Genomic DNA, 15463 nt, shown 5'->3' with positions numbered 1-15463 from the left:
CCCCCTTCTTTCCCCCTACCCTGGCTCCGTCCCTCTACTCTCCCTCTCTCCCCTGCGTTTCTCTGTCTGTACACCCCTCCCCTTAGATTGTCCGCTCCTCTGAGCAGGGCCATCTCTCCTCCTGTTTCCACCACTTCTAACTCTGCTCTCCAGCTACTTTGCCCTCCTCCTCCCTCTGGGGGTCTCCCTGTCTTCCGCGCCCTCCTTTTGGGCCCCGTCATTTGCGGATACTCCCCCCGCCCTCTAGCTGTGCATTGAGCTTACTGAGAGTTACTGTGCTTCATGTTTACTGTACTGTGCTTTCTTACCTTGTATTGTAATTCGTTTTTGTCCCTGTACGGCGCCACAGACACCTTGTGGCGCCCTATAAATAAAAATTAATAATAATAATAATAATAATAGGAGATGCACAAGAAGCGCAATGTGTGTTTGTTTTAAAACGCACATCAATCGGGTATATGTACACCCAAATTCAACAAGGAGCGGATCTGAAGATACGTGTGGTGATGAATACGGGTAAAGGTCAGCTCTGCTCTACTAGACAAGACACTGCAGGGTACGCCCGATACATATGTGGAACATAAACTCACAAAAGAACGCACAGAAAAAAAAAAGAAATCTAATTAATGTCACCTGTTCCGTCCCTGAAATCATAGGCTGTAGTAAGTGTCCTTTGCACTTGAAGAAGAATTCAATATGGCTGCGTTCTGTGACCAATTGTCTGGTTCTGGGCATGCGCAGAGTAAGTGTGCAGATTATATGCACAAAATCGCTGTTTAAGTGCCTTAATGAATCCGTCCTGTCAAGTGGAACTGTTGGTCAAGGAAAGGTCTGGAAGACCAATAAAGGTCTCTGTGCAAAAAAGGGAAAGATTAGCAAAGTTGGATGCACAGACCACTGCTGCAAACAACCTAAAATACTACAAAAATATATATTTGCTACTTGAGAAGTTGTTCACATTACATTATCATCAGTTATTTATATAGCACCACTAATTCTGCAGCGCTGTACAGAGAACTCAATCACATCAGTCCCTGCCCCATTGGAGCTTACAGTCTAAATTTCCTAACATACACACAGACTGAGAGAGACTAAGGTTAATTTGATAGCAGCCAATTAACCTTCTAGTATGTTTTTGGGAGTGTGGGAGGAAACCAGAGCACCCGGCGGAAACCCACGCAAACACGGGGAGAACTATACAAATGCCACACAGATAAGGTCATGGTTGGGCATCGAACTCTGCTCTGAGGCAGAAGTGCTAACCACTAAGCCACCGTACTAACACAACAATGATTTGCCTAGATTAGTTGCCAGAAGAAAGCCACTTCATAAATCTCATCAAGTCAATAGACGTTATCTACAGAGCTGTAGAAATGCAGGTCCCATAGCACAAATTTAGTTTGTGACATTATAATTCTCATTTTACGAGAAAGCACGTGTTTTAGTGCGCCAAGATAGTGTCAACTGTGGTGGTGTCAAACTTTTGCTCCTTCTGGTGGAAGAAGCTGGGCATATCAGGCTGTCACTTACTAAATGAGGGCTAGACATTGGAATACATCTTCTATTACTCAAAAATAAAGATATTAAAAAGGAGCTTCAGGAGGTGCAAATCACAGTGTAGTGTAGTGTAGGTTATTATCTGGTGATCACCAAACAATAAGTAGTAGGTGCCATATAACTTGAAAGAGGGGAATACCTATCTAAGATCTGTGTATCTCCCCCCATCCCTGGCTTCTTAAGTCTTTCTGTAGTGTAGGGAATTATTCCCTGGTGATCACACACGGTCACCAGATAATAACTACTAAGGGGGCTCCTCATGTGAAAGAGGGTGCCCCTGAATCTATAGGTGCTTTTAGTGCCCTCTCCCCCAATCTCTGGCTCTTCATTATTTTCTGTACACAATGGACGAGGAGGTTGGGATTAATGACAACATCAGGCATTGGCGAAATTATGTCATTAAAACCCTGCTCCCCCCCCTGTCCACCACTGACAGAAAATAGCTGTGGGGACTGTTAAGTATAATTTTAACTTCTTTTACACCTGTGTATCAAGGACAAGTATGACTTATCATTAGCATTTTAGAGTTGTATATGCCGGATGAGCCCAAACTCTCATTAGCAATGAAGGGGTTAATATATACTTTTCTTAAGGAACATTATTAATATACAATGTTCATAAGGCAGCAATGATTTACAACAGGGGCAATAATATTTAATTTATAACAGGGGCAATAATCATTTATTTATGACAGGGGCAACACTTAATATTTCACGATGGCAGCATAATTTATAGTGCACACTTGTGGCACTACAAGTGGCAGCATGCAAATGGTGCCCAATTAATGTCAATCTCCTCCTGCTTTTTAACTTTATTATGACCATGAGCATTTCATAGTTTAATGAGGAAGATCATTTTCTCATTTAGAAGGTGTACGTATTACACTGGGAATAACCTTTTTTATTTCATAGTCTACCCTGGTGTAGTTAATATTTTTGGTGGGACAAATATGGTTTTTGTAGCATAGCAATTTAAATATATATTTTTTTATTTGCATTCATATAGAGAAAGACATACAAAATGGTCTGGAGGGAAAGCTATGACTCTTGGGTACACTAATGGAACCAAAAGCTGCCAGCAAATGCCTTCTTCCAGTTTGGCAGGAAACGAGGAAAAGTGTTTAGCTGCCGATCATAGATAGATGTTTGCCCTATTGCACAAGACCCATCGCAACAGGACAGCTCTACTAAAGGCAGTCAGGAAGGAGATACAGATACTCCCTTTACTGAGATAAACATCAAACAATAGAACTAGACAAAACACTAACTATGAGTGTATTACATTTGCATCTGTATTGCATATCTGTGAATGCCCCCCAAATCCTTATACAACTGAGTTGACCAATTCTAATAAAGTCTCTAATTCAATTTTGTAGGCATCAGCATTAGTGAGCAACAATTTCCCACTAATTTAGATAGTCCAGTTGCTTCAGATATCTAAATAGTTATTTGAAGTAGATTACTAACAATTAATAAGGACTTCCAGTGTCAAAAATCAGGACTGACCTTTAAACTGGGACACTTTGGAACCTTCTGCATGGGGCATAGTTTATATAGCTGTTTTGAGGTCCCAGATGTGGTTAGATGTGGAACCCATCCAATCTAGTGTCACTGTCCCTTCCCCTTTATTATTTCTCCAGGGGAAAGAATCAATGTGATAAGTATCAATTGAAGAATAGAAGCTCTACTCTCACCATACAGGCATAACTTCAGGGAGTAATTTGTCTTTGTTGCCATCAGATACCAAGAACAAGCTCTTCTTCTTAGGACCGTACTCTTGATAATCATGAGAAGGAGAAGACTTGGGATAGAGACAACCTCTGCCTGCTCAGCACTTTAGTGAAAGACAAGAATGGTTCACAAATTAGTAAACAGATAAACATAAATGAAACTCCAGAGACTGCTGAATGAGAGATTATAACACAATTAGTATTAATTTAAGCAGGGACTGTGGACAGGACAAATGAAAAATATTGTCATTTTTCTGTCTAATTGCTTTGTTTCTGTGGTAACACAAAGTGACAGCCATTTAAACAATAACAGTTGGATGAATTACTTGTCATACAACTGCCAGTGCATGAAAATGTATCATATAAACACAGATCAAACTGTAACAATAGTACTTCAGACAAGTAAATAATAAAGTCTTGTCCAGTTTAAACACCAGGTACCCAAAATATGCTGTTACCCGCTAATAAAGTGCTGTTTAGAGCAACCAAGAGCAAAATATTTCAATACACACATATCACACATATAGGGGATAATGGATTGTGTGCAGTTGATTATAAGGATTTCAGAAGTCACCAATGATCCTCATGACCATATAAAGCACAAGGCCACATTAGTGCCTTTTCACAGGTCACAGGTATTTGAGGTGACTTTGAACATCCTTATAGTCTAAATATTACATGGCTATTTTTTGTAATATTAATATTATATATAAATAAGGTCAAGTAAACATATTTGGTACAGTGTTGGGTAAGGTTATGTGAATGGAAAGTAAGAGACAGTAATATTAGGCAATGAGGGAGATAAAGATAAGTGAACCTTATTTTCTATGTATAATTTTAGATGTGTTTTGCCAAAGGCAAGATACACATTTTGTGCTTGTAGAGCATAGAATACTCCAGCCACTCACAAGTCAACAGTCATTTTGAAAGTTTTATATGTAATAAAAATGGATTATACTGTATTTAACTTGTTGTAAATAAATAGTAATATAACATACTTTCCTACTCTCCCGAAATGTCTGGGAGACTCAGCAAGTGTCAGGAACTCCCAGGAGAGCAGGCCGCCTGCTGCAGAGCAATGATGTGAAACACTGCATTGCGCAGTGGGTGTTAGGGCCACGATGACATAATTGCATAGCTACCCCCCGCTCTTGTTTCCTGGTCCTGGTTCTCCCAGACAAAGTAGGGAAGTACGTACTATGGTATGATTAGGTTTCTCATACTTATCTAATGAACAAGGAAACAACATAAAAACAGAACACACGTTTGATTTGAAGTCTGCTCAGACCATAAAATCCATCCCAGTTGTAAATGAAGTAAAAGAGTTATAGGAACCTTTTTCCACTTAGTGGTCTGAATTATGGGGAAATTAGAATTGCAAGTTAAAGAATTTTATCATCAAGAGAAGTATGGTGAAACAGATTGTGCTGCTTTAAGAACAAAATACTATCATGTTTATAATCTTTGAGTTCCAATATAATAATTTACCAGAGAAATATGTTTATTAAATGAAAGGGCATTGGCCTATTGGTTGCCTTGGACCCCAGATGTTTTAAGGAAATTGATCATATAAAATTAATTTTAGACATGATATTTGAAAAATGCCAAAGTGACTGAATACTGTTTATAGCCATTGTATGTGAGAAACCCTAACACAGACATGACATGATGTTTGCTCAGTCCACAAAAAACACCCTGACATATTTCTGGTTGCCACGGTAGCAGCATAGAGAACAGAAGGGTTGGACCAGGACAGACATCAAGGAAGCGTTGAATGAGAAGGCCAACCTGCCACTGATTAATACTCTATATTTTAGCTTAGCTTATTGAATTACATCAAAAAACAGTGTTTTAAATTTTGGATGGAGTTCTTCTTTAAAAGAGATGGTGAGGTTAGAATACGAGTTTAATAATGTGGTCATCTATATGGCAGTATAACAATTGGCAAATAAATGTGTGGTGGAATTGTGGTTGGGATGTCCAAACATATCTGGTAATATGGGCAAGCTCTATAGTAAAAGATCAGTTTTTGTGTGGGATAGAGTAGCTTACCGAGGTCAACAATGCTCCCTGTGAAGGAAAATAATCTTGATGGGTAATTTAACATGTTACTCTGATTTATTTTCATTTTACTTGTACATTGAAGCATATTTAAAGCACACGACATTCACTGAACAACTGTCTGTCATTAGGTCTTGTGCTCACTGAGCTGTGTGATCTGTTCACCAGCCTGACCCCGGTGATGTAATAGAAGCCTTTAATACAACAATTAGCAGTGCAGTGAGGTGGACTTGCAGGCAGTCACATATGGTAATTTCTCTCTGTTATGTTTCACTCCTGATTTGTGCACTGGTAGTTGGCACCATGCCAACCTCTGGTATGGTGCCAGAAGATTTTTTTTTTTTTTTATGTATGGTCGGGAGCAGACTTATAAAAGGACAATCAATGCTTCATTTTCAGAATGCTCCCTATATTATAAAACATTCTCTCTCTTATGATTATTGATAGCATCATATAAATTGCATTCTGTAAGGCATCACCAATGTACAAACAAAAAAAAGACACAAATTCTGGATTAATTTCAAGCCTTAATTTTCATAGAATCTAACAACTGTAAGGACAGTTGGAGATTTCACAAAACATTCTCCTCTGCAAGCAAATTATTACTGAGTAAATCTTCAAGCTTGCGGTGAAGCAAGAAGTTCTGCATATCCCCACCCACCAGGAACAGTCTAGGCACCTCCATAGGAAGAAAGAAACATTCACCCAGACAGAAAGACACCAGGCAGAACGGCTTCAGTTGCTCCATCTCCTGCTCTCAGGATGATGGAAGGGAAATAACCTTCCTGAGGCACTTCTGTGGTGAAGGACTCTTCACAGATACTAGACGATAAAGGTCTAGTAAGTGGTCTGTTATTGCCAGATTGCGAACATGGATTACATGTGCTCTAAAGTACTACAGTAGTATTTCTGCCTTTGTGTTCCCGATTCCCTGTATCATTCTTGTATCTCACAGTTCGCACCTCAGCAGAAACAATGAGACCTGGTCATTTGTTCATGAGGTCTGGCAGCAAATCAGAATGTGTGAGTTGTACAGTGATGCTGTCCCTGTACAACTCAGAGCTAAGTTTCGTGAGCGAGACAAAATCAAAGTCTCATCTCTTGAGAACTGTCCTCTTCATCATAGGACAAGTAAGTCATTTTAAAATGTGTTACATGGGAGCGATGGGGAAGAAATGTGTGTTTATTTTTTTGAAAGCCCGGGACCACTGCTTTCTTCACCCTAGGCTTACAAAAAAGTAAGAATACAGCCTAAACAAAGAAAAACCTGGCGCTGAAATACACTTCACACCATGAAGGTGAGTGCCAACCGCAGCTGTACTGAGGGTGATGTGTACACCCCCGCAAGGATGAACAGGATACAAATAGATGTGTACAGTGCTGGGAGGAAATCCACCTAGATGTGTGCTGGTTGATATATTATCGACCAATATATAAATCACATATATTCAGCAAGAGATGAAGTATTGCAATTTAATGGTTAAAACACAATAAAATAATTAGTCCGATACGGACATCAGATCACATATGCGTCAAATTGCCAATGTCCCATAATATAACATAGCACAATTGAGATGGGCAATAGAGAGTACTGAATGGTAGATATATGGATATATGGATAGACCAGGGACATTTAGAGATCTGAACCAGAGTAACATCACTGATTAGAGAGGCCACAACATTCCAAAACAAATCAATTTTTGGCCGCCCAGATATGAAGGAAGGAACCCCGCTCCCCACAGCCCATCCAACACAGATCAGAGGTGGTTCCGTATATCCTTTTTAGCCTAGAAGGATACAAATACCACCGGAAATATATTTTATAAGAGTTTTCTTTCACAAAAGTGGAAATAGAGGTCTTCAAGCTCCTTTCTCTAATTGTTGTCCAGGTGTCCTCATCTGATGGCCTACTCAAATCAGGGGTATTCATTTTTTATGTAGCACATCACAAGCTCAAATAAGTTTTGTTGGTTCTCTTCAGCTCACACCCACATTCTGCAGACATTGTAAACTGTCTGAACAAAAATATTAATCATATTTGGCTGTAATGCAAATTTAGCTGCTGTTATCTATTCAAGGCAGCAATGGTGTCAACATCATCAGGGTTATGCTTAAATTACATAATTACTAATGATGTCTGTATTGCTGTTATGAGCAGATACAATAAAATTTATTTTTAAGAAACATTCCATTGCATTTTATATTTGCAATATTAGTGTAAAATAGTAATCCGGTACCAGTGCACTCCTGCTAGTTTGACATTCCACCACTCCCATCTTTTGTATATCCATAGTTGCCTCCCGCATCCTGCCCACTTCATCATAGCCCCACCCCTGCTTTAATAGGCTGAAAATTGTGATGTTCCGTTGAGGGGGCGGTGCCTAATGATGCTATTCGAGTGGCCACCCCTCCTGAAGGGGAGACTTCAGAAGTTGGCAAGTATGAGTATATCATTAGATAATGTAATTCCATTGATGTTAAGAAACATTATAAAAAAAAAAAAAAAAAAAAAAAAGAAACCACACACACAACAAAAAATAAATCATATGTGCAAACACAGTGCACATAAACAATGAATACTCTATCTAATGCCACTCAGATATTTTGAGTTCAGATAACTTTTGATGCATTGGTTTAGTCATGCCCTTCTGCAACTTTTTCTAAATAAATTGCTTTATCTTTTAGCTTCCTTCTGTGCTTATTTTTAGCCACATGTTATCATTTATCAGACAGAGACATTTCTCTGTGATTCCCTGGAAAACAACACAGATGTGTCCTCTTCATTGGACACAGCTGCGCCCAGAGACCAGCTTTGTGTAGTATCCATAGGCATGAAAAATAAACATCTTTAGATGATGGTATGGAATGGGCAAATAGAACAGAAAGAAGCTACTATGAAAATATCATGTATTTAGCTAAAAGAGAATGTGTCGGAGCCAACAATGTAAAATCATGTGGGGAAATCCCTTATAAATGCACAATATCATTGCTTACTGATACTCATCTATTTTACAATGTGGGAAGAAACCTTTATTCTGATATCCAGGGGCCTGTACCATACTTTTCTCCCTTTCTCTTAGAGCAAATGGATAAAATAGCTTTTATAATAGTGCTACAATAATGGAAAATTCTACCTGTACATGAAATAATAATAATAAAAATAATTTAATTGTCTGTTTAAAAATGTATCTCTTTATCCAGGCTATATTGATGTTTTACTTTTTTCACCTGTACAATAAATATCCATAACCCAGGTTTATTTTGTTTGTTTTACTTATTTGTTGGCTTGAAAAGAAATGCCCACATATAAAGTATTACTAACAGCAAGAACGATACAAATATGGCAACATTACTGCATGCACTACAGCAGACAAAGTAATATGTTTTCTACTGTTAGTTCCACATAAATGAATTACCAGAAAGTTTCATGAGGAGCTCAGATGCTGCCTTGATGGAGATATCCTGTGTCAGCAGGTTTGGCTGTGTTTCCTGGGACTTGGCTTTTTCTGGCATGTTTGAGAGGTGTGCATCGCATTCATGGCTGTAGGTGTAACCAGACTGTGGAGACAGGGAGCTGCTAAGCTCTCCATCATTAGGCTCCTCTTTCACTTTAACTGTAAGAGTCAGAGGCTCCTTCTGATTTGCAGCTGTGAATAGACAAAATGCACTGGATCAAAGAGAGAAAACATGCTGCATGGTACAATATTCCTAAACACTGCAAATATAAAGAAAATATTTAACAGATTTAATATGATCTTCATCCTCCAAATGCTTTAGAACCAGAGAATAACAGAGATTACAGTACCAATATGAAAGTTGGCAATGGAGTGGTTTCATTGAAGACAAAACATGATTGGATTAATGTGGGACCTGTCCGATCAGGAGCTGCCATCTTTGAAACCCCTCCTTAGACACCTTTTGAATTTCTCTGTGATCTTTCTATGATACTCCCAGTTCCCAAGAGCCTAGCTGACCCAGCAGTGTGAAGGTTACATGTGGTAGTAGCAAAGGCTGGCCGGTCCCTAGAATCTATTGCTAGGTGGCTGGCCCCTCCTCCTGGACCAGCCACCTCCTCTCATTGGCTGCGGAGCCTTATGATCACAATTCCTGGTATATTCTTCGTCTGGTATAAACTTGCATACAATGCGGTATCAGTGGCGCTATATAAATAAATGGTGATGATGATGATGGTGATGATGATGATGATGATAGAATGACTAAAACCCTAAAAAGGACTCAAAAGTCAAAAAAAAAAGGCAAAACAGTGTAATATGTCACAAATATAGCTTTTAAAATGAAGTTCACCACCATATAGAGATGAGCCTTCAATATTTCCAACACAGATGACAAATGTGTAAAGAAATTCCATAGTGCTCCTTCAGCCCCCGAAAGGACCCCTTAGGGTATATGCTTACTTAGCACTGGAAATAATATGCGTCTTAAAACGAAATCTCCCTTCGGTCTGATATCACACTCTTCAATCCATGCATATCTCCATATTTCCAGAAAAAAGTAACAAGAAGTGGGGAACAATCTTGTGCATTAACTTGGTAAAAATCAGTTTAATCCTAAAATGTATAACAAAATTACTCAAACAATATAAAAAACTGACAGTATTGTGGAGCCTGTACCAAATGACAGAGGAAATATCAGCATTCAGAGAACCCAACCAGATGAAAACGGTCTGTTACATTAACCATTCCCTCCAACACTGTCCCCTGTGCACAATCACCGGAATCCACAGAGAGCAAATGCATTACCACCCAAAAACGAGGGTCTTTATCAAGGCTATTAATAGTGGGGCCTATCAATTTAAGATGGGGTGATTGGACCATTTTATTTAATGCTGGGGTGATTTGGGAGCTATTAATTGAATGTGGGGCAGTTTGTGAAAAATGTGGCCTATTAATTAAATGTGATTATGAATTATTTAATGCCTAGGATGGTTGTGGGACATGGTTATATTTATTAAATGTAAATGATATTTAATTTATTGCTGGGGCTGTTTGGAGGGAGGGAAATATTTATATATTATTTATTAAATGGGAACACTTAATTTAATGTTAGGGCTGATTGGAGGAAAATGGGTCTATTTATTAAATGTGTATTCTATTAATTTAATATTGGGGCTGAAGGGAGGCCTAATTATAAAACATGGGCGCTATTGATTTAACACCAGGGCTGGTTGGAGTCTTCTAAATTGTATGTACCCATTTTTTCCCTCCAAATAGGGTCCCCAACATTCCAGGATCCAGACAACCAGCAGCCACAAGTGGTGAAAGTGACAAGAACAGGTAGGAGAGAGCAGGACAGTCTGCCAACTGTCCTGAATCTGGAGGGACAGTCCCGAATTGGGTGACTGTTTCGCTTAGGACAGTTGGGAGGTATGTCCTGCTTCACTGTGTACTGCTCGTGAAGGCAGAACTGTGTGCACCTAACAGTAGTGCGTGCACACAGCATGTGTATTTGTCTAAAATGATAACTATGCTACATCATAGGGGGTTACCCTGTCTAAAGTGCCCAGGCCCCCCAGAGCCTTAATCCAGCTCTGGGCCTGGGCATAAAAATATATATATGGATTAAGCAACACTAAAATAGCCTCTTTTTATATAGTTAACTATATATTGTACCAAAAACCCCCCTTTAAGGATGGGCCTCTACTTATGGGCCAGTGCTGTGTGCTTGATGCTTGACCCCCGGGCTAAGGTCTGCCAGCCCTCCCCTGCAGGGCTGCCATGATGCTGTCTCTCAATGTGTGCAGTTTTACTTTCAAGTAGAAGCAGGAATTAAAACTCAATGTATGTGAGTTCTGCGCAGATATTTAAAATATTTAAAAGCAGTGTGTGTGTGTGTGTGTGTGTGTGTGTGTGTGTTTTCTTTGTTTTGTTTTTAAATTAGCATGATTACTATTTATATCATGTTTATACTTCCAGGGAGGGGGTTGGCGGGCGGTGTTATGCTTGTAAGGCTACCAGCCACCCCCTCCACAGGTTGCGCACACCTCTTCAGTTGGTTGGCCACAGTATATACTGTCTACTAACCAGTCTGTTTAAAAGGATGACAGAATTGGCTGACATACACAATGTATGAAACAGACTCAAACTGATTACTGATTTTAATAGGGAGTCTTCAGTGGGCCCCAAGACTAAGGGGCTTATTTTACGTCCAATGCAAATTGCATTCTAGGCGTATAATACGCTTTTTCACATCTGAGCATGCGCATAAACCAATAATTTCAGAATGAATGCTTTGTTCGCTTGTCCAGAAGTAAAAAAGCGTATTATACGCTGAGGACATAAGCCCTTAAATGGGCAACTTGGCATTACTAACACAAGAACACCAGAAAAAGGGCTTACACTTAGTTGTTCTGCTAAAACATTATACATTTTGGATTATTTATACCCTAAAATGTGAGTGCTACATATATTAATAATCACACAGGCTGCACCAAATAGGTTTCCTGACGGGCCTGACACCTTCCAGTCACACACCCAATGTATACCAAGAGGTATGAGAATAAAACAGAGACAGAGGTAATTGTAAAATAGTTATACATGCAAAGCATAACATGCAGAGGAAAACCATGAAATGATGACATGAATATGGTGGGTGATATGTAATACAACATGTCTGATTGTCGCTTGTACAAAATGTAGCGAGAAAGAACTTCTTACCAAATACAAATATGCTTCAGATTAGCTCTGGAGTACAAGAAACAATAAATATACTGATATAGTTTTCTGAGAGCAAAATTGTATTTGAAATGATTTTACTTTTAGGAAATGTACTATTGTTATAGTGATAATTTAGTACACATTTCACTCCTCTGAGTGGAACAAGCAAATAGCAAGCACAACCTGAGCAAGAACAGCAACTGTGCAGCATCGGCAGGCCTAGGGAGAATGCTGTGCTGTTGAAATGAAAAGTCATTGTGACTTGGACACTGTAGATGTGGAGAAATGTAAAGGTTAATATGATCTGCTTGGGCTTTGTCCCAACTAATACGTCACGCAGGGTGTATATTCAATTTACAAAATAAAGCAAAGGGTTTAAACACTAAATTGTAAGAAAAGTCTCACTAAACTTTTTGAGCCCATATCTGGACTATTGTCCGTATTTAATCAAATTCAGCACTTTAAGTATTAGGACTGTAACATTAGATTGAGTTTTGAATAGTGGGCACACAGCATAGAGAAATGTGCAGATTTTTTATATATATTTATATATATATATATATATATATATATATATATATATATATATATATATATATATATATATATATATATATATATATTTTTAATGACACACATTATATAGGGGGGGGGGGGGATAAATCTTCTGTGGTACATGGTGTTTATAGCAGCCGAGTGATTTCACACAAGTCCAAAGATTTCATGCAATTGGTCAGTTTCTAACAAACTCAGACAAAACAAAAAAGTTTCAGCACAGTAACTTACAGGCAGATATCAGGCTCTCTCGCACAGAGACTCTGCAGCCCCTGTCCCCAGGCACTGAGAGACTGACCGAGCTACCTTGTAGCCTTTTACTAGCACCACTCAGGTGCAACTCTTGACTACCAGCAGGATTACTGGTAACTAGGAAGACCTGGTTTATGGGTCTAATTGATTATTCCCATTTTGGTCAGTCTTTGGCGTGAGTTGGTCAGCTTAACATATATTACAATACGTGGAACTAACATTCCCTGTTTTTAATATAGAAAAGTATTTAGTACAGCATTATGTATTTGGAGATTGCAGAGTACACTTGTTTTTGTCTATATTATACATATATATATATATATATATTCCCACCAAATTTCTAAGCTACACAGGCGCTACATCAGCCTAATAAAATACAAAAAGAGAAAGGGGCGCCAACATAGTGCATTAAATGTATAACATCTTTGGGATAATCCACAAATGTGCAATTCCCGTACCAGAAATCCAAATGGCCTTGAATAAGTGCTCATAGACCTTCACATGAATGTGGTCTGTAACGGACCGCTATAATGTAACGTCCTGACTCCAGCAGGGTCTTCTCCCAGAATAATAACACCACTTCGAATTGGCTAAGACTCAAAAAAAAGCCAATATAGTGTAATACCATCACAACAAGTGAAATGTAATAGAAAATTTTAATACAAAAAGAGGCAATATAGCCTCAGCTGCAACTTAAGTATAATATGCTCGTACATAAAACACAATATAAAACAGCTTATCTGTCCAGTCTCTCGTGCAAAGATGAAACAGCATGCAGGGCAAAGTTAGCCAGTGAACCCACACTGATGCACCAGTCCAGAACAGCATGCAAAGCGAATTCCCAACGCGTTTCGTCCTTTCAATAAAGACTTTCTCAAGGGGTGTATGTATGTATATGTATATATGTATATATATATATATATATATATATATATATATATATATATATACACACACATATATATATACATATATATATACATATACATACACACACACACATATACATACACACACACACATATACAGAGGGGCGCATGGAGGATTTTTCAGGGGGGGGTTTCCTCCACCCTGAAAAAAAAACCCTAGAGAGCTTCCGCACATGCGTGCATTTCGGCTGCACTGTACTATACAGCAGCCCGGCGCTGTCAAAGATTATTGAATTGAGGTATTTCAATCAGACCCGTTGCCAGAGGTGTATAAAATCAAGTACTTAGCCATGCAGTCTCCATTTGCAAACATCTGTGATAGAAAATGGGTCATTTTGAAGAGCTTAGTGCCTTCAAGCGTGGTAGTGTCATAGGATGCCACCTTTGCAATAAGATGGTTTGTGAAATTTCATCCCTAATGCATATTTCACGGTTAACTGTAAGTGATATTATTAGAAAGTGGAAGTGTTTAGGAACAACAGCAACTCAGCCACGAAGCGGAAGACCATGTAAAATCACAGAAAGGGGTCAACAACTGGTAAGGTGCATGGTGCATAAAAGTCGCCAACGCTCTGCTGATTCCATAGCCAAAGAGTTCCGAACCTTCACTGGCATTAATGTAAGCACAAAAACTGTGAGGTGGGAGCTTAATGGAATGGGTTTCCATGGCCGAGTTGCTGCATGCAAGCCTCACATTACCAAGACCAATGCCAAGCGTCGGATGGAGTGGTGTAAAGCATAGACACTGGACCGGGAGCAGTGGAATTGTGTTCTGTGGAGTGACAAATGACGCGTTTCTGTTTGGCAGTCAGATGGGCGAGACTGGGTTTGGCGGATGCTGGAAGAACATTACCTACCTGACTGCCAACTGTGAAGTTTGGTGGAGGAAGGATAAAAGTAGCTGTTTTTCAGGGCTTGGGCTAGGGCCCTTATCTCCAGTAAAGTGCAATCTTAATGCTTCAGCATACCATGCCATTTTGGACAATGCTATGCTTCATACACACGTAGAATTACGGTTAAAAGTCTAGTGCAGAAAACCTTGGACCGGTCACATTAAATCGAAGGTGAAAGGTCAGGTATTGGAAATTATTAGATCATAACCCACCAGCTCCCAATCAATTGGGTTCTAAGCCAACTTCTCGCCAGCAATTGATAGTGGCTAATTTGAGCACCAGCAACTGGATTTCCACAGGAGCAGCTGACACCAACATTCCCACCTCTCCAAATCCTAACCTTCCCCAGCAGCTTAAGAGCCTATACCCACCTTTGAATTTCTGGAGTAAAATATGAATATTTACATTGTTCAAGATGACACATTATGTTAGTATCTCTAAATCAAATTGTTGTTTTTCTTTAGTAAAGCAGGCCACAGGTTGGTATCTATAGAATACATGGCTGCAAAAGGCTTGATATTAGATGATAAAATATATAACATTATACATTTTGATAAATAAGGTAACATTGAACAGGTAATTGCCCTTGTAACATAATTAATAGGAAACAATCTGGATTTTGGTCATGGAGGTAGTTGAATGTATACAAGGAGATGTCCTTGCTGTTATGTCAACAAATGATAATTGATTTAGCCCTTAATAGTATAATGGAAAGAACTAATAATATTAGTAACAGACACACTACCTAGTGGTCACAGGTAGGTATTGCAGCCCCTTCATCAGAGTTAGTAGTATTCTGGAAACGGGCGGGAT

General features: G+C 39.0%; 1 protein-coding gene across 1 annotated transcript in view; it reads right to left on the bottom strand.

Moving 5' to 3' along the window:
* The window catches only part of ZNF827 (zinc finger protein 827), a 167526-nt gene that overhangs the window by 49487 nt on the left and 102576 nt on the right, over nt 1-15463 (bottom strand). Inside the window, exon 5 of the mRNA XM_075199134.1 lies at nt 8764-8994. Coding sequence (XP_075055235.1) covers nt 8764-8994 — 231 coding nt within the window. The remainder of the gene's footprint in view (nt 1-8763; nt 8995-15463) is intronic.

The sequence above is a fragment of the Mixophyes fleayi genome, chromosome 1 (genome assembly GCF_038048845.1).
Source record: "Mixophyes fleayi isolate aMixFle1 chromosome 1, aMixFle1.hap1, whole genome shotgun sequence".
NCBI lineage: Eukaryota > Metazoa > Chordata > Amphibia > Anura > Limnodynastidae > Mixophyes > Mixophyes fleayi.
This window is presented reverse-complemented; position numbering and strand designations above follow the sequence as displayed.